At 33.7% G+C, this 21,185-nt stretch overlaps 2 protein-coding genes across 5 annotated transcripts; both read left to right on the top strand.

The window, feature by feature from the left end:
• On the top strand, nt 2,273–8,884 carry LOC109349045 (protein BREVIS RADIX-like). 3 transcript variants are annotated; one of them, XM_019589686.1, is made up of 8 exons: nt 2,273–2,475; nt 2,575–2,796; nt 3,353–3,354; nt 4,283–4,427; nt 6,799–7,187; nt 7,563–7,692; nt 7,893–8,227; nt 8,449–8,884. In XM_019589686.1, exons 4-8 carry the CDS (start codon nt 4,323–4,325, stop codon nt 8,525–8,527), a joined length of 1,038 nt encoding a protein of 345 aa, XP_019445231.1. In that variant the 5' UTR covers nt 2,273–2,475; nt 2,575–2,796; nt 3,353–3,354; nt 4,283–4,322; the 3' UTR covers nt 8,528–8,884. The 3 variants fall into 3 exon arrangements, with proteins under 3 accessions (XP_019445231.1, XP_019445232.1, XP_019445230.1); XM_019589687.1 differs by lacking the exon at nt 3,353–3,354 and having other exon boundaries at nt 2,628–2,796; XM_019589685.1 differs by lacking the exon at nt 3,353–3,354.
• On the top strand, nt 16,265–21,160 carry LOC109349044 (putative disease resistance protein RGA3). 2 transcript variants are annotated; one of them, XM_019589684.1, is made up of 2 exons: nt 16,265–20,438; nt 20,681–21,160. In XM_019589684.1, exon 1 carries the CDS (start codon nt 16,267–16,269, stop codon nt 20,278–20,280), a length of 4,014 nt encoding a protein of 1,337 aa, XP_019445229.1. In that variant the 5' UTR covers nt 16,265–16,266; the 3' UTR covers nt 20,281–20,438; nt 20,681–21,160. The 2 variants fall into 2 exon arrangements, with proteins under 2 accessions (XP_019445229.1, XP_019445228.1); XM_019589683.1 differs by having other exon boundaries at nt 16,265–20,567.

Here is a 21,185-nt window from a genome sequence, read left to right as displayed (position 1 = left end):
TATAAATTTAGAGTATCTCACATTTTTAGATGGTGTGAGTTTGATTTCTCAAAAATTAAAAACTTAAAATGTTCTTATAAAATTTAAATATGAGTTAAATTAGTCTTTTTTAATATATTTAATTTAATCATAAAAGAGATTAATTTAACCTATTATAAAAATTTTAAGAATTATTTTGAATTTTTGTGAGACTTTTAACATAAAAAAACATACAAAGTGAAATTTGTATTTACTCTTTAATAAACTCATTAATTAGATTTCTTATTAGGCTCTTCATTCCTAACATGGAAAATGTTCTATTGAGACCAAAACATGAACATGAAGGCTATGCATGTCTAATGTTTTTTTAATAAAGCACATACATATATATAATCTTAAACAGAATGTTAAAAGTTTGCTACTCAAATATGTGAGAAAAATATTATTTGAACAATGAACTTCTATAATTTTTCTAACCTGGAAAATTGTTGACAAAATTATTACACTTGTTTAAATAATATCACTGAAAATGATTGGCCCTTGAACAAAATTATTACACTTAGTAATGTAATATATGCATGTCCCTTGAACATGAAAAAAAAAGATTAGACCTGAAAATTGTAAACGGTGATCAAATTAGTCCATCTAAGAGAAGTTGTAAAATTTCAAGATTTTTTTATTGATATGGTTAATTACACAATCTAGCATACATGTACATTTATACTATTGAAGTAATGATAATTATGGAAAACTAAAAAGAATGGAACCAAAAGTAACTACCGCTCTTTATATATTAGTTTAGATGTACTGTTTTTTTTAAATAAAATTATCTTGTTCAAATTTTTTAATATAAATAAGAGAGATTATATTAATTGCCATTTGGCCTCTCCATTTTATACTTTTTGGATGAGTTTGTGCAAATAATTTGACCTTAAAAAACATTTGCAATTAATGGAATAAAGAGATAAAATTGTGTAAATAAACGATAATACGTTCATAAATTAATGCGCTTAATATTGTGTACTCTTGTGTATGTGAATGCCCAAAATATTATTTGGCAATCAAACTTTAAAAATAAAAACCTAAAGGCAAAAAACTTGAGGTCTTATCCTGCTCCAGCATATGTATATATGATTATGATTAGTTCATCTCTCAACATACGAAATGGTTGCGGATTTTGTGACGTCTTTGTATAAAACAAAGTTGGTCATGCTAGAGTCTAAAAATGTAGATTCTTAGCTAGCATCATCGTTTCAAAGTTGACTAGTATGAATAAGAAAAGCACTATTACTACTCTACATATCTTTCAATCGAATTAACTTCATGCATGTGGTTTTATGTCGAAATAACTTGTGACATTGATGAATAGAGTGGCCAACTTTTTATCAAAAGGATCGCAAAAAGCACATTACTCATCAAGTTTAGAATAATTTGATCATACTAGTCATCTAGCTAGGTTTTAAAGTAAGCTATTATAGCAAGGCTAACTTGTTGCACATGGAAGCCTTGCAATTTTAAACGCTTAACATGCAAGGCAATGCTGCTCTTTCTCTCTTGATTCTCCTTTTAGCAAAATATATGTTCAGATTATTGATTATTCAATCGAGTATATATGGAAACGAATGAGCAATAATACAATTAAGTCCCAACCTATTTACAAGGCAAAATTAAACATATTTTTTAGTCAAAAAAATTGCTGCATGTAAAATTGTAGTATAATGATGATTAAATTATTATTATTTGGTTCATTCTTATCCAAATTTTCTTTCATGTGATAATGTGAACTTTCACTGAAAATTTTAAATTGATTTCTCTTTTTTATATAATACGTGAAAGAAAGAAAAATGCAACAAAAAAAGTCCAAACCCACGTTGGAACAAGAAAGCATGAACCATGAGATCATTGAAGCAGCACAAACAACCGTGATAAGAAACTTCCAAAATACATTCTCTCAAGCATATCCTAGCCATCCATCGAAACACAATTTACATCAAGCCAAATAAAAAAGCCACGTGGCATCATCACACACACGTTAAATATTTCACCCGTGGATCAACCTAAACCAGACCATCAAGAATATCTTATCCCAAACAATATCTTATTGCACCAATAATAATAAATTAAAATTAAAAAAATAATAAATGTTAATATTTTTAATTAATATATTTTTATTAGTGTGAAATATGATTTAGAAGAATATATCTTTGCTAAAACCAAACATGTAGGCCCAAATGTCTCCTTGTTTTTTTGGGAAACATTTTCCGTCAATCTCAACGGTTTAACCAGACGCCGTCAACTCCGCTTCACCCCATTACACTTTCAATATAAATACCAGAACCTCAAAAGCTTTCTCCTTCTTCTCTTCTCTGAAAAACTCTCTCCTTCTTTGCTCTTCCAATTCACCAAAATATCGTCCTCACCTCAATATATCGCCGACATTATACTCCTTATCTTTGTAAATACATTCTAGCTTTTTCAAGCAGCTTCTCATAACAAGTAAGTTCAAGAATCCATTTTGTTTGTACATGTGTTTCTTTGTTTTCAATTTTTTTGCTCTCTAACATGATACATTGCTGGCATTTTGTGTTTTTTCAGCTCCCACATTTGTAGCAAGTAAATTATTAACAAAATCTACACTTATTGTTCAGCTTGTTTTGAAAAGTAGAAGATCTTGTTGTGGTGCTTCATATACCTGGAGAAGAAAGAATCAGAAAAAAGAGCAGAAGCTGAAAGCAAAACAGTGTGGGAGATTGGTGTGTGTGTGAGAGAGAAGGAAAAGGAAGAAGAAGAAGAAATAGTTGAGAGATTTTTTTCTTGGTAAGTCGTTTTCGAATAGTAATAGTGTAATAGTAATGACAGAACTTTTTCAGTAAAATAAATAAAAGCATTGTGGAATGGAATTCTTCTTCATCAATCCATCCCCACCATTCTCTTTCTTCTGTCTCTTTGCCCCCTCTTCTCATATCCCGACAATGCATTCATTCCATTCTCATTCACTCTCATTTTTGTTTGTTTTTGAAACTGAGGATGTTAACGGTGTCCCAAGGACAAAGACATTGTTTAGAGAAGTAAAATAGTACCTATTTCACATTAACAATGATCCAAAAATATTAGATTTACTAAACACTTAATCCAAATTAGTTCAAGTTATTAATTATAATCCGTTCTTTTTTTTGGTACTACAAATGATAACTTTCATTTTTTTGGACAATGAACTAATTCCTTCGAAGTTCGTAGCTGCCCCTCCCAACATGTGCCATTCCTAATAATCGAATCATTAAACTTAGAGATTCAGTAAGATTTTACATCATTAGACCAACACCTTGGTGATTATGTAATTATTTATTTGTTTATTTATGATATCAGAATTAAGTTGTGTCAGTGAGAAGCCTTTTTGTCTTGGAGAAGGGGGATTGATTGTGATTTACCCAAAAGAAAGATAAAGAGAGAGGAGAATCAGTGTTTCTTAATGGTTTAGTATGATTTATGGTTATAGAGTGTGTGTCAGAAACTTCTGCTTGGAGCACACTATCATTCTTTATTATTTTCAATTTCTTTGTTACCTCATGAAGGAGCTTTTTGCATTTGTCACCATTTTGTTTCTTTCTCTAATTTTTGAATTCACTATTCACTCCTTTATTTCTCTTTTCCCTTCTTTTTGGGTTTTGAGATCGCTTGATTTAGCTCCTGCTCTGATCCCGAGCCTCATTGAAGATATTGCTTTTCCTTTTTGTTTTATTGCTTAGAACCATTTTGTTTTCCGTGAAAGAAGATATTGTTATCATTATGATCATTATTATAGTCCATTTAATTTTTCATTAGTTGCATTCTACACTTAATTGCTACAGCTCTTAATTTTGTTGCTTTCCCCTTCCAACTTAACTATTCCATATCACTCTTTTTTTACTTCTACACCATTGTTTTATTCAATGACCTTTTCTCATTGGCAGAGAATGTGAGATAATTTATCTCATTCAACAAGTAAAAATATGATATATATACTGTTTTGTTTAGTTTTAAAAATATTTTTTTAGAAAATAATTAAATATAACACATGTCATCATTTTATTTGCTAGAGGATATAATTTATCTCCTTAGAGTATGAGATATATTATTCTCTATTTATTATCTATTTAAAACTTGTTGCATGGTCCTTGGAACAATGATGCCGGTCCAATAATTTGGAAGACAACATATTCATAGACAAGGCAATAATTTTTCCTATTCCAACACTTTATTTCCAAGTTGTTTGCACAATTTCATTGAACTGAATTTAATTAACCATAAGAGCATGTCTATTTAGTTGTTGTGTAGGTAAAAGGGAAAAGGGGTAAGTAGTAAAGATGTTTACATGCATATCTTGTACGAAGCAAACAGAAGAAGAAAAGGAAGAAGAAGCCCGTGAGGGTGGCACGCCAAGAACAGCCGTCAAAAGCCTCACAACGCAGGTTACTCTTTTTCTGTCACTCTTTTCTCTTCCTACACCTACAAGTTTGGCTTTTGTAGCTTCTTTTTCCATCTTGGTGAAAACAAACAAAACCAATCCCATTGGGTCCTGATTTGGTTTTGGGACCACTCTAGGAATCTTTCACCTCCACATCTACCTATAATACGGCCTACATACATACCCAGACGTTCTTCAATATGTCTATATCTAAAGTATTAGTATTATATTATATTTGAATGATTATAATACCAATAAACAATCTACATAGAGTATTTTAGAATTTTTGCATCATTAACACATTGTATCTATTGGGGATTGTTTTGGTTTCCAATTTCCATATTCATATGCACATACTTTTTCATATATCATATAAGTTTGTAAATATTATGTACATACATTATCTAGGTTGAAGTTGTTTTCTTTGTTACTACCAAAAGTATCTCGGAATTAATCCCTTCTGTGGTTCGTGGTTGCCCTTCCTAATAAGTGTCGCTCACATGAATTGAAGGATTGACTTTTTGGTCATCGAGAATCTAACGGAACCTTATACCACTAGACCAGTGTCTTATAGGTAGACATTTTGTAAGTTATATCTATATTCGCATAATTCATCAATATAAAATGTAGGGAACTACCATTTTCCTTTTGGTTTAGGATGACGTAGCTATGTTGTGTTTTTGTCTACTTTAGCTGTTGATGGATGGTCCACTTCCTCACATGTACTGTTCCATTTATTTATTTATTTAAACTATGGAACCAACTTGTCAAGTACGTTCTTGGTACGCTTTAGACACTTATATGATTGCAATAGAGGTGCAATGTAGTTTGAATCAAATTTTATGCTGTCAAGCAATTTTTTCGCATCTCACGTGCGTAATTTTAACTTCAAACAAAGGAGTAATAGTGTAATACACTCTAAAATACTTTGGCATTATTAATTTATAGTGATTACCTTAGCTTAAGTCTAATGATTTTAATTTTGAAAGTAAAAGCAATATTTGGCTTGGTCAAATATTTTATTGTGATGACAAGAGCAGCATTAGGTACATGTTCAACATTAAGCTGTTAAGTTAGTGATGGGAAAAGGTGACTTGCACAGAAGGGTATGCTATATTCTTATCGTTGGTGTGGCCCATCCTTGAAATTTTGTCGACCCTCTGTTTTTCAAAAGCTACTATTATCTTGCAAAGCAATATATTTTGGCATTTATTAGCAGAAAAGTAAATCGTTGGTGTGATCAAGCTTGGGTTATTTTATGGTAGAATATAGTATATTGATATTCAGTAGTAGTAACTATTCGCTTTTTAACCCCCTTTACAATTTATATTGGTAATACTAATAATAAAAATAATAACAAAAGCCTCTCTTTGAACTCCCATTATTTGCTATTTAGTTACCTTTATCGTCTTGTTATGACTTCTTCTCAGTCAATGTTACTTGCAATTTTAGGCTAGGCTCAACTTTTTAACAAGATGGGGGATCTTGCTTGAATTGTTGGAATAGGTTTGTGAGATTTTTTGTGATGCCAGTACTGATCACTTTGAACCCAATGATTCTGGATTATGTGAAAATTTTGAGCAGTACTATTTGGACATATGTTGTTGGAAATTTCTACAAATAGGAAATGCTTTGCATTGGAGGTACACAGTTTATATATATGTTTCCTAACTTCCTATAATGGACTTTTACGTTTAGGGATTTTGTTGTTGCCATCCACTTGTATTCTCTACCTAAGTACATGCTCCACCACCCTAGCTAGCTGTAAAGGCATTGCATTGTCCTTTGAACTTTGAAAATGACCTAAGCCTAAAACCTTAGACTGCATCCACTTTCATCAATACATTCTTTCTAATTTATATTTCAGAACTTGGACTTGGTTTCTTCACTCCTTCCATATTTGACATTTGAAAAACACTTCTGCTATTTTGCTTTGTTGAAATCCAGATGTATATCGATGGATTATTTAGCTATTTTTTTGTATAATTAAGGGTATACTCTCAAGTCATTCCTAAGAATCGAACATTTGGCTTAGTACAATACTTAGAGATCTAGTAGAGCCTTACACCACTACACCAACATCTCGTTGGTATTATTTAGCTAATTTGATAGCATTATTTGTATTTTATTACTCTAGTAAAGTGGTAATTAATATATGATAGAATATTTTTTGAGACAGTTTAGTGCAGTTGCCTATGACAATATGATTGCTAATGATAAAACAAGGAATATTTATTTTAAATTAGCATGTTCAACTGAAAGGGATGTTCCTCTTTTAAATTATACATTGGTGAAATGATTTGTTATATTTTTATAACTAAATGAACTTTATTTTGCATAATGGCCATTAATGCAAATCTATTCTGCATATATAGATCAAGGATATGGCACTGAAGTTTTCAGGGGCTTACAAGCAGTGCAAACCATGCACAGGGTCCAGCAGTACCTACAAGAAAGGACAAAGACCATATCCTGACTTTGACACCATCTCAGAAGGGGTTCCATACCCCTATATTGGAGGCGCAAGCTCTAGCTCAACTCCTGCTTGGGACTTCACTAGCTCCAATCATCCTGGTGGTAAATATATCGGGGGATTTAGTGGTGACAGAAAGCGTGACTCGGCAGCATCATTATCGGTCTGTGACGTTGTGTTGGAAGATGAGGGTGAAGCCAAGGAGTGGATGGCACAAGTGGAGCCAGGGGTTCACATTACATTTGTGTCTCTACCTAATGGGGGAAATGACCTCAAGAGAATTCGGTTCAGGTATTTTAAGAGATGACAAGTCTTGGCCTAAGGTTTTACATTGTTAGTTTAGTGTGCCACTAAAAAATCGAACCTTCGAAAGGTGGCCAAAGTGTGCCTGGTAGATGTTTGTTTCTTTATACCGACCAATGACCGTTAAAATATTAAGCCTATTGAAACTAATTGATCATAAATTGCTGGAGTAACTCTATTCTGTATGATGTGAGGAGTTTCAGAGTGGAAGCCTAAAGATTTAGGTGCAACATGTACAAAGTTGTGATAGGTTATCTACCTTTGAGGCCTTATCTTATACAAAATATATGAGAATTTAGTTGTTAAAGACTTAATTATCCTGTAGGATCTAAGACTGACAATACTTAGCATTTGAATTTGAAGCCGGGAGATGTTCAACAAATGGGAAGCTCAAAAATGGTGGGGTGAAAATTACGACCGCATCATGGAACTTTACAACGTGCAGAGATTCAATCGACAAGCTCTCAACACTCCTTCAAGATCTGAGGATGAGGTAATCTACAACTTCTCCACCCATATCATGTATGAAGACAACATTTCCAAAATCCTTGTTATTTTGCATGAAAAACAGTAATAACACCTAACTTGACTTCTATCATTATAAGAAGGGACTGCCATAAACAAGGTTCATGTTTCACCCAACAAACAATATTTGATCCAATATTTATTTATGTACATTGTTTTCATGAACAGCCAAGAGATTCTACTTACTCAAGATTGACATCTGCAAGAGAGAGCCCCATGAACTCATCGTTGAACAGGGATTGGACACCAAGGAGTCACTGTAAACCTTCAGCAATCAGAGGATATAATCCCACTGAACCTTGTAGTCAAAGTGGTGGGGCAGAATTTCATGCAGGGTCATCCATGGAAGCATCAAGGACAACCACCTCTTCTCGAGACGAGCCTTCTATTAGCAATGCCAGTGAGGTAGAGGCTGAGTGGATTGAACAAGACCAACCTGGAGTCTACATTACAATAAGGCAATTAGGTGATGGCACGCGGGAGCTTCGGCGTGTGAGGTTCAGGTAATGTAATATATGCATGTCCAGAACATGCTCCTTATTGCCTTTTTCTCAACAACATGGTTATCCTAGGAACATATACTCTGGTCCAATAATGGAATTGGAGAATCATACACAAGCACAGATGTATAAATTCCATGTTGATAGATTTGATTAAAAATTTCAACTGAGGGTAGGAAAAATCATTAAACTTTTGATTTGACAATTTCTCAACTCTTGTGCAGCCGGGAAAAATTTGGAGAGGTACATGCAAAGAATTGGTGGGAAGAAAATAGAGAGCGAATACAAGCTCAATACCTTTGAATTATTATTTCCTAAAGTTGCAAAGAATTGGAGGGAGAGGGGCAAACTGAGAATTCAAGCTTAATACCTTTGAAGTCTTAATTGTCTTCAAGAATATGCAAAGAATTGGTGGAAAGTAAACAAATAGAATACAAGTTCAATACCTTTGAAGTGTTTATTGCCCTACAAAAAAGTGGATGTCCAAATGAGGTGGAATCCCCAATTTTGTTTCTTAGAGATTATAATGTTGTAGTATGATTCTAGATTTTGGAGTAGAGTCCTACACAGGAAACTAGCCATTCCAAAAATATTGATGATATCTGGCATTAATTTGATACTACCTCAGACAGTGCATATTTTGAGTTTGTTTTTGTGGTTGCTCTATTCTTCCCAAGGGTCATGTGCTATTAGGATTAGAGGTCTTCTTTAATCATATATAGTTATTTACACTCTTTTCTAGTCATCATCTCTTTTCTATTCCTTGGATACTTCTATCATCATTGTGGTTATTGTTATAGCAACTAAAATTTGGTTGCTTAAGAGCCCACTTAGTTTTTTTTATCAACAACAACCAAACACGGTGGGCAAAACAAAATGAAATTGAACAATGAGTGTGTTTGGCAAGACTCTTGATAGCATTCTAAGCCAACTAATCAGTTTATTTGACCAAAAATTAAAGAGCTTTTGGTTCCAATTGTTAAAACACACCCTTCACATTGGATGGGGATCACTTGTCCCAAAATGTGTCTCATTCCCTGTCTTAAGCCAATCATATATTAACACGTGGATAAAATAAAAAATTTTAAAGCAAAAAATAATAAAACAGACTATTCCAATTGGCTTGAAACATAGAATAAAACACCATTTGAACATGCGATCTCCCTCCCTTCACATTAGAGGTACAACATATAAAATTCAGAGCTTCTCTTTTCTCTCTAGCTGGAAGATCTTTTTTAATACAAAGGTATCTGTCCTTACCGTAAAGAAGTAATTTAATTTTGGAAGTTTCTGTTTGCTTCCACTCAACAATATCAAACCTTGACTTTGACCAATTTAATTTATCTGAATTTAATGAGATTTTACATCTCCTATTGCTATTTGTTTCTCACATGTATTATCACATTGGAGATAATCTTGTTCAAGATGGAAACATTCATATGAAGTAAATCTTTCAGCGAATATTTTTTCATCCACAAAACTCGAACCTAACGTTACTTAAGGAAAATCAAACATGTACTTGAACCACCTACTTTCATGGTTTGCAAATGAATAACTCCATGAACTTAATTTTTAATTTAAAACTACCAATTTTCAGCATAACTGTCTTTCTTTAATTAATACAAAATACATAGTATTGAGGGTATTGTAGAAAGCTTTTTGTATAAAAAATGAATTTTTTTAATAATTGACTAAAGTGATTATAATCTTATTTATAATTTTTACACTCAACAACAAATGTCTTTTTATGCATTACTATCAAAATCTGAGATGCCAATTTTGGGAATACTATACTAAAGTAATACTAAGACATCAAGCATTATAAATATAAATAATCCACCAAATACGATTTTAGTATTTTAGAATGTACAATAATATTCTTCTAATAGGACCAAAACAAAATAAATCATCTTAAATCACTTAGGAGTTAATATATTCAAATCGTCCTGATTAATTTATAAAAGTAATATAATGCTAAATTAATTATTAAAACAATTTTCCCACACTTTTATTGTTAGTGTGTTTCAAGCCACTTTCTTGATTAGTTTTTTAATTTTTCTTTGCTCTTCACGCCACTTTCATGATTAGTATTTTTATCTTTCTTTCCTCTTCACGACACTTTCATTGTTAGTTCTTTTATCTTTCTTTGCTCTTCAAGACACTTTCATTGTTAGTGTGTTTCATTTTGTTCATAAAGTAATTCTTATAAGACCAAATAACTAGAAGAATTCCACCAATTTGTTTGTTATTTTTTCTCTCTTTTAATTGCTTGATTTTTCTTTTGCAATTATTTTTTTTAGATTGATATCTTCCATTGTTGCTTTAATCCTAGTCCTATAATATTTTAAAAAATGAACATTGAGATTGAAAACTGAAAATTATTATATCTTTGTGGCTCTTTTCTTTCATTTCAATCCTTAATTTTTAAACTATTAACATTTTGCATCCTCAATTTTGACAATATACTAAATATGTTTGTTAGCTTTTGTTGTTGTGTAGCTAAACAAGAAGTTAAGGAGAAAATATTTTCAGGTCATTTCTTCCATGAAGAGGAAAGGGAATAAGGACATGACAATGAGTCTTCAAAAGCATCATCCTCAATAAGTCTCACAACATAGGTTCTTAATCTCACCCTTACTCCATTATACTTGGCTTTTGTAGCTTCTTATTGGGGCAAACAATATCTATATCAATATTTCATATTGTCTCACTTTGCATGTGTTTATGTATTTTGGTTTTTCCTTCTTCCTCCCTACTAGATAGCTTAAATCATACTTGTTATTAACAAAAACCCGGATAGATACAAAAATATATGTAACTATTCAAGACATAAGCATTTGTGGCTTGTGATATTTTCATAAAACATGAATGATTTATAATTTTAATGCATTCGTGTTAATAAAAAAAATCATATGCAAATGGAGGACATTTCGGTTGAGGTTTACAAAAGATGTATGGTAATAACAAATTTGTAATTTCTACAAGAATGTGAGCTATGAAAAAGTACTTGATAGTAACCTTAATCGGGGGCAGTGAAAATTTACTAATTGCTTCAAGTTTGTGAGTTGTGAAAGACAACTTTGGCAGAAATAATAGCTTGTCACAAAAGCAAATAATAAGGTGCTTAAGACAAGATAGGTATCCCATACTATCGAATAATGATCTTAATTTATGACCGTCCATAATATTCAAAGTACAGAGGAAAGTTATACCTTGCAACAAATATTTTGGAAAAGATTTTATTTCACAAATATGTAGAAACTTAAGATGAGGCACAATCCTTTATGAGAAGAAAGCCAAGTTTTCAATCCCATAAGCATGAAGGTACATAATAAACGGCGGAAGTTACAACAATTAAAACTTTAACACTTCATCAATCATTAATTTTAAAAGAAGTGGGAAAATTTCTACTCCTTTATTTCTCAACACCCTCTCTAAGTTTGGCAAACTATTGTCAATTTCTTCAAGGACTTAAAAGCAATTAAACATCTTCATATGAGTCATCATCAATGTACTTCACTTCCCACATACCAGATACTTGAAGAGTTGATAAATGTGATAGTTTACCAAGTGGAGAAAGCCCTTGAAAATTGAAGCACATTTCGAGAGTAACAATTACTAAACCTTGGAAAAGTGAGGATTTCTCATCCAACTCGGAAATTGTATCCAATGTACCATTCAACTCTAAACTCTTAAGATTAGAGTGAGAATGGAGGGCTTCAAGCATACTATGAGCATAAGTTCTCTCTGAATTAGCATTTGCATCCCATAAGAAACATAAGCGATTCAATTTTTTCATACAAACTTTTGCACCCCAATTTTCGGTCGAACACGGTTATACAACCAATTGGAGTCACCACCACGTTTTTGTGATTAAAACGTAGAAAAATTCTTTTATTCCCAAATATTGGAAATAATTGGTCTTTGAATGAGAATTTTGGGCTCAGAAGTCGGTTGCGGATCAAGGAAGATATGCACACCAATCGCTGTTATTAAACGGCCCGTAATAGTCGCATGAAATTAGTTACCCTAAAGCTTATTAAATCAAATGATTATTTATTAAAAAAAAATTATATTTTTATTTTTCTTTTTTGCAAGAGTTTATCTTGTCCTATTTATCCTAGGTGCAATGTGGAAAATGTAGTTCCTGGATAAAAATTGTTGTATTGATTTTAATTAATTTTAGTTTTTGAATATAAGATAATTGTTATGAAATATTAATATTTATATCCAAAGTAATAAAGAAAAGTTAACATTGGTCTAGATCACATTATTCACATGAAAAAAGGATAATGAAATTAACATGTTATCATAAAAAACACATAACATGTATACATATTTAGATCTCATCAAATAATAAACATAAAAAGTAAAAACACATAAAACAGATTATTAAGTAAACAAATATGTACCTGAATAAAAATAAAGAAATAATAACAAATGAAATGAACTGCTGCGATAAAGATAAGAGTCATGGGTGAAGGCAAACCTCATTGTCTTGCCTGTATTACAGAGATAGAACAGGACACATTGTGAGTCTATTCCGTCCATGGGGTTCAACCGGGATCCATAGGCCACGGCTCTAGCCGCTGGTGGTTCCATGTACACCTTCAGATCCTATTGGTTTGCGGAAATATAGGGAAACATGGCGACTCTTCTACTGGTATTTGTTGTGCCCTTTTTCTTTCGTTACTGTTGTTGTTATGTCCTGTGAGTGTGTTGTGTTTAATTACGACCCATTCCTTGGATTTCTTGGAATTTTTAAAAAAAGAATTTGAACGAAATTGGATGTCCACACTAACTAAATTAGCTTGTCTGACTTCTGATTCACTTTTGATATTATCGAGCCTATAATGTGTAGCTTGCCTCATAGCTATAAGTCGTGTAATTTTGCTAAGCCATACCCTGCCTTCGAATACACATTGAAAGTACTCAATGTCTTCAAACATTTTAACTTCACAATCCTAGGGGCATTGCTACTAATTGTCACATCTTTTAATAATAAGTTGTCTTAGATCTTTTAGTTGTGTTAAGTATTAGGGCAGAGAATTAAGAGAAATACAACCTTCAATTTTCAGAAATTGTAATGTCTACAATCGGCAAAGAGATTAACGATGGTTTTAATGTGACTCATATATATATATATATGCAGATACCTCGAATGTATCAAATTCAGGAGCATTGAGAATTCATAAGCACCTCTAGTCTATAATACTCAAAGAGAATAAAAATTGGAACCTTTTGCGTATCAAAATCCCATGATTAAATTTTAAGAAAAGTCCGTAGGGACTTAACATCCTTGAAGGCAGACATGTTGAGGAATGTGATAGAACTTAAACAACTCATATGGTGAATTCTACTCAACAATTAGTCAAGTCTTCGGTCTTAGAAAACACACATTCTTCCCCCATAATAGACTAGGTAAGATCATGTATCTTAAATATCATATGGCCGAAAATATCAGTCTTAGAAAGCGCCTTTTATCCCACACCCAAACTGCAACAAAGACTTTTGTTCCATATGACTTGATCTTCATTCAAGAAATCATATAGAATATACACTTTTTACTTTGCAGTAGTTCTTGGACTTTCTTTTACCTTTGCTTCAAGAGTAGAGTGATTACAGCTTTCTCATGTGATGGATTCTAAGATGTAATGTATTATTCTCATGATTTGAAAATTATCAGAAACACAAACCCAAATTTTCGGTTAAAATGATGGGTTAATTGTTCATTCTTGAAGACAAATTGAGCAAGTATTGTTTTCCCAAGTCCACTCATGCCAACAATGAGATAGATTCAAAAGCTCTTTATTATTACTTGCATGGTTGAGAAAGACGTCAATAATCTGATATGTATCTTCATCTTGTCTTGTATCGAGAGTATCAGGTAGCAACATATACAATAAGAGCAACAAAAAATATTGGCTATTTTAAGTTTTGGATATACCAAGGATAATCACAATTATGCCTGCTATGAGATTAAGCTATTTTAATTTGAGTTTACCATCAAGATAATGCTTTTCCTTATACACCATTTTTCCTAAAGATTTTGAAATGAAGAAGGAACAACTAAATCATCTTTGGATGGAAAATGGGTTTATTTAATGTAGAGGTAATTTGTAGGTAGAGGATGTTGGTAATGAGGTGTGGAATGAATTGTATTAGAGATCATTCTTTCAAGAAGTTGAGAATGATGCTTTTGGTAACATTACATTTATGATACATATCTATTCCACGATCTTGTTCAGTCTATTGTGGGGAAAGAATGCATAGTTTCTAAGGTTGAAGACTTGACTAATTTGTCAAGTAAAGTTCACCATATGGGTTGCATAAGTTCTAACAAACTCAATATGTCTTTCTTCAAGGATGTTAAGTCCATATGGACTTTTCTTCAAATTGATCCTTGTTATTTTCGTACACAAGGCCAAGTTCCATCTTATAGTTCTACTTGAGCATTATAAACTATGAGTGCTTATGAATTCTCAACACTTCAGAATTTGACACGGTTGAGATACTTGCATATATAGGAATTACATCATAACCTTACACAAATCTCTGTGTCGGTTGCAGAAATTGCAAATTATGAAACCGAAAGAATATTTTTCTCTTAATTGTGTGCCCCAACACTTGACATGGTTACAAAATCCAAGACATTTTGTCATTAAAAGATGTTACACATCAGTAGCATTCCCAACCAGAATTGGGAAGTTAAAATGTATGAAGATATTTAGTATATTCATTGTGGAGTCGATGCCAAAATTTGGCTTAGCAGATTTTTGGATAGTGTGGTATATTCATTGTTTATTGGTTAATTTGGACATTGCCATGCTTTAAATGAAATAAGGAAATTTTAGAATAAAAAATTATAATTTGTAAATAATATGAAAAAAACTAATTAAAATAGTAAATAACTATGTCATTGTGCAAATAATGTTTCATTCCAATCATAATATTGAACTAAAGTCTATATAGTCATGTACCTAGAAGTGTTAAATAACCAATTTAAAGCACACACAAATAAAATAACACCCAACAAAAATATATATCCAAATTTGATATTTTGAGACTAAAATATAAACTAGTAAATTCAGAAGGATGGAAATCAAAACAACTTAATTTATACATATTAAAATCCAAACAAATAAAACCAAATCAGTATGAAACACGTGACAGTGGTGATGTGACCTTTGTTAGTCACGTTAATATTTTTCATCTAAAACTAATAATATGTACAATTTGCAGAATATTCTAAAATATAAGGATTAAAATATAAATAAAAGTTTAAAGAATTGAATCAAAATTCTATATATATTTGTAGAGAAAAGGAAATTTTTTATCTCAAAGTATTAGAAAGAGAAATTCATGTTTTGCTTTTAATTTTAAGAGTAAAAGTAATATCCCATTATAAATAAAAGGATAAAAATATTTATTATTTTATTGTTTTGCTGAGTGTTATTAATATCGTACCAGTTATTAAATCATTTAGGATACTGATACAGTGGTATAGCGGTTCAACTGGTGGCTAACATTAAATAATATACCGACGAAATTAGATATCATATATAATATATTAACATTAATCTTGAAAATCAATAAAAAACCAATATTATTATTTTATTTTCATTAAAAATTAATGTTAAATAAAAATTGGCCGGTATGACCAGTATGACCAATACGGTTCAATTGAAAATTGGCTGGTATGATCAGTTTTAGGAGAGTCTAATAATATCTTAAAAGCCATGTGAAGCCTCCATTATTTAGGGGAACATCATGTTCATGTCTGAAGAAGGATGAGATTCCTTAATATCTCCAAAGTGGTGTCCTTAGCGGTTGACTTCACTGCACGTTACCAACAGCAACATTATATTCCCAAAGCAATTGAAAGGTAGATCTCGCTGGTGTAGAATTTACAATCATCAAAGTAATTGGTAAGTCACTCTATTATTTATACTAACTTTCATTTCATGGTTTAGCACATCCATCATCCTATTCCTTCAATTCCAACCTTTCATTCCTTCTAATAATTCAGCTTCACTTACCAAATGGCAGAAGCTTTACTCCTAACCGTGCTTAAAAGTTTAAGCACTTTTATCCAGCAAGAGGCTGCAATGTATTGGTCGGTACACCAACAGGCTGAAAAGCTAAATCGATATCTGACTGAAATCCGTGCTGTCCTCTTAGATGCAGAGGAACAACAAGTGACCAACAATGCTGTTAAGCTTTGGCTACAGAAGCTAACTGATGCTGCACTTGTTGTAGATGATATATTGGAGGACTCTTCAATCCAACCTTTCCAAACTGAAAGCCTTGGATTGTGTGGGTGGTTAACCCGTTTCCATCCTTCAAACATTCTCTACCGTATTAACATTGGAAAGAGGATGAATGAGATTACTCATAGATTTGATGTTATTGATGAAGAAAGGCGCAAGTTTGAATTTCGTCCCGCTACAATCATCATAGAGAGGCAACCACAAGTTGAAGAATGGCGCCAGACTACCTCAGCCATCAGTGAAGAAATAGTTTATGGAAGAGATAAAGATAGAGAGATGATTATTGACTTTCTTATCAACCATGCAAGTAAGAATGAAGAACTCTCAATCTATCCCATTGTTGGCATGGGTGGACTTGGGAAAACAACACTTGCTCAATTAGTCTTCAAGGACGACCGCTTAACCCATTTTGAATTGAAAATTTGGGTTTGTGTTTCTGATGATTTTCAAATCACAAGAATCCTAAAATCCATCTTAGAATCCATCACAGAAGAAAGCTGCAACCTCTCAACTCTTGAAGCAATTGGAAAAAAAGTCCAAAAAGTGTTGCAAAGTAAAAAGTATTTACTTGTTCTAGATGATGTCTGGAATGAAAATCAAGACAAATGGAACAAGTTGAAGTCTTTGCTGCAATGTGGGAATGGGACAAAAGGCGCTTCTATTTTGGTCACTACTCGACTTAATAATGTTGCATCCCTCACAGGAACATGCTATTCTCATAAATTGTCGGGTTTATCAAATGATGACAATTGGTCATTGTTCAAACATCATGCATTTGGACCGAACAACGAAGAGTGTGAAGAGCTTGTAGCAATAGGCATGGAAATCGCAAGAAAATGTGCGGGTTCACCTCTTGCATCCAGAGCATTGGGAAGCCTTTTAAGCACTAAAAGGGAGGAAAATCAATGGCTCAATATCAAGAATAGTAAGTTATGGGATATACAAGATGATAAGCACATCATGCCTGCTTTGAGACTAAGTTATTTTAATTTGAGTTTACCAGCAAGGCAATGCTTTTCCTTTTGCGCCATTTTCCCTAAAGGTTTTAAAATTGGGAAGGAACAATTGATTCATCTATGGATGGCGAATGGATTTATTCAATCCACAGAAAACTTGGAAGTGGAGGATGTTGGTTATGAAGTGTGGAATGAATTATACCAGAGATCATTTTTTCAAGAAGTTGAGACTGATGCTACTGGTGACATTACATTCAAAATACATGATCTGTTCCATGATCTTGCTCAGTCTATTATGGGGGCAGAATGCAAGGTTTCTAAGGCTGAAGAATTGACTAATTTGTCAAGTAGAGTTCACCATATGGGTTGCCTAAGTTCTAGCAAACTCCTCGACATGTCTGCCTTCAAGAATGTTGAATCCCTACGGACTTTTCTTGAGATTGATTCGTGGCTTGTGACACCAAGTCAGATTCCACCATTTAGTCATCTTCGAGCATTACAGACTAGGGGTGCTTATGAATTCTCAGCACTCGAGAATTTAACACATTTGAGGTACCTGCACATATATAGGAGTAACATCACAACCTTGCCTGAATCTCTTTGTCAGTTGCAGAAATTGCAAATTCTGAAACTGGAAAGTTGTCTTTCTCTAAATTGTCTGCCCCAACACTTGACGCAGTTACAAGATCTAAGACACCTTGTCATTAAAAGATGTGACAAATTAGTAGCATTGCCCCCCAATATTGGGAAGTTGAAATGTCTGAAGACATTGAGTACTTTCATTGTAGATTCGAGGCCGGGATTTGGCTTAGCAGAGTTACATGACTTACAACTAGGAGGCAAGCTACACATTAGAGGCCTTGAGAATGTCAAAAGTGAATCAGATGCCAGGCAATCTAATTTGGTTGGTAAGAAATATTTGAATTGCTTATGCTTCTCATGGGATGGAAATGCAAATTCACAGGGTGCTGGTGTTGATGCCAGAAGTATACTTGAAGCCCTTCAACCTCACTCTAATCTCAAGAGTTTGGAGCTGAATGGTTACCAGGGGATACGATTTCCCAGTTGGATGAGAAATCCCTCACTTCTCCAAGGCTTAGTTGATGTTACTCTGAATGGGTGCCTTAATTGTAAAGGGCTTCCTCCACTAGGTAAATTACCACATTTAACTACTCTTCAAGTATATAGTATGAGGGAAGTGCACTACATTGATGATGACTCATATGATAATGTGTCGCTGAAGCCTTTTAAGTCCTTGAAGAAATTGACATTGGGTGGGTTGCCAAACTTAGAGAGGATGTTGAGAGATAACAAAGTAGAAATGCTCCCACTTCTTTCAGAATTAAGGATTCGTAAAGTCCCCAAGTTCCAATTGCCTTACCTTCCATCTATTACATACCTTGATGTTGAAGGCATTGAAAACGCATCTTTCTTCTCACAACGATATGGGCCTTGTCTTAAGTTCCTACGTATTAGTCATTTCAACCTGAAGGTGTTTCCAAATGCAGTTGGCAGCCTCAATGCACTAAAGGAATTGCAGATCGATTATTGTCAAGAAATAGAGTCTTTACCGGAGAATGTGTTGCAAGGTCTAGCTTCGCTTAGAACTTTGTTGATTGGGAACTGTGATAAACTAAAGTCATTACCCGACAGTGTAGGACACCTATCTTCTCTCGAGCGCCTTATTATACGCTTTTGTCGAGAGCTTGCATCATTGCCAAGTAGCTTTTCGCAACTCCAAAACTTGAAGCAATTAGCAATTTCTGGCTGCCCCGGGTTGATGTCACTCCCAAGTAGCTTTTCGCAGCTCACTATATTGAAGCAATTAGCAATTTCTGACTGCCCCGGGTTAACGTCGCTGCCAGATGAATTTTCACAGCTCATAAACTTGCAGCAATTAGCAATTTCTCACTGCTCTGGATTGACGTCACTGCCAATTAGCTTTTCGCAGCTCACAAACTTGCAGAAATTACTTATTTCAAATTGTCACCAGTTGGTGTCACTGCCAAATAGCTTTTCACAGCTCACAAGCTTGAAGCAATTAGCAATTTCTTGCTGCCCCGGATTGACATCACTCCCTAGTAGCTTTTCGAAACCCACAAACATGGAGGAATTAGCAGTTTCTAACTGCCCAGGGTTAATGTCACTCCCAAGAAGCATTTCTCAGCTTACAAACCTGCAGGAATTAGCAATTTCTCGCTGCCTGGGGTTGACGTCACTGCCTGACAGCTTTTCGCAGCTCACAAACTTGAAGCAATTATCAATTTCTGACTGTCGCGGGTTGTCGTCACTGCCAAGTAGCTTTTCACAACTCACAAACTTGCAGCAATTAGTTATTTCTAACTGCCTCGGGCTGAAGTCACTGCCAGATAGCTTTTCAAAGCTCACAAACTTGGAGGAATTATTTATTTCATATTGTCACCGGTTGATGTCACTGCCAAGTAGCTTTTCACATCTCACAAATTTGAAGCGATTAGAAATTTCTGGTTGCGATGGGTTGACGTCACTGCCAAGTAGCTTTTCACAACTTACAAACTTGCAGCAATTAGTTATTTCTAATTGCCGCGGATTGACGTCAATGTCAGATAACTTTTCACAACTTACAATCTTGCAGCAAATGGTTATTTCTGATTGTCACCGGTTAATGTCATTACCAAGTAGCTTTTCACGTCGCACAAACTCGAAGCGAGTAGAAATTTCTGGTTGCCCCGGGTTAACATCACTGCCAAGTAGCTTTTTGCAACTTACAAACTTGCAGCAAATAGTTATTTCCAACTGCCCCAGGTTGAAGTCACTGCCAAGTATATTTCCGAGATCACGAACTTGTTGAACTCACTACAATTTATGGGTCAGAGATTACCAAATTATTGACTACTACACATTTTCTTCAGTTTCATTGCATTATACAAGTCATCTTGGGCACTAGATTGCGCACGTTCTACAGGTTAATGAAGGATATCATTGGGGCCATTCTCTGGGCTATATTTTGTAATTCAAAGGATGAACCACTGCTAGTAAATTCCCCACTTCACTTAATTTCCTCAAATAATGTGCCTTATGCAACAAACAACATGCAATTGCAGTTTGAACTTGACCCCTACCTGATGCTATATGGATGTAAATGTTCCATTTTCCATCCCTTCATATATTGCATTAGCTTTGTTTGGTAAATTCTGGACCTGATAATTCTCTGTTTACTCATAGGCAGAAGTCTCTGTTTCTTTATCCAGGTTAATAAGTTGGCACTCGCAGTGATTCCAAACATGAGGCTTTTGTGTGCACATATTTCAAGCAATTTGCTGCCTCAATGCATGAAAACACCACCAATTTGTTCTCCCCTTCCTCAAGCAATGTCAGCTCTGGTGGGTTTGGCTTAGAACCTCAGACCATAGGTGCCAATGTGGCTGCACTAAATTTCTCCAGTGATGGAGTCACAGTGGTTAAAGCAATAATTAAAAAGTTCATGGAGGATTTGGGTTGAGGATATAGCATGATTGTGTTGGTCTCTCATGATTGTTGTTATGATCAAGATGGTTTCAATGATTTTAAGTTTGTAATCTGAAAAAATGGAGTTGAATGTTGATAGGGTAGGCATAGGGTAGTAGAAAAGAGGTTTGTTGTTAGGAGTTGTTTGAATTAAATAAAGAGGGAATTCCTAGAATACCTTACTAGTTAGTTAGATTAGTGTATTAGTTGTATAAATAGAGGATGGAAAGCTTGTAAGAGTAGTTTTTG

The sequence above is a fragment of the Lupinus angustifolius genome, chromosome LG06 (genome assembly GCF_001865875.1).
Source record: "Lupinus angustifolius cultivar Tanjil chromosome LG06, LupAngTanjil_v1.0, whole genome shotgun sequence".
In the NCBI taxonomy this organism is placed as follows: Eukaryota; Viridiplantae; Streptophyta; class Magnoliopsida; order Fabales; family Fabaceae; genus Lupinus; species Lupinus angustifolius.
Note: the sequence above shows the minus strand (reverse complement) of the source record. Positions and strands in the feature narration are given on the sequence as shown.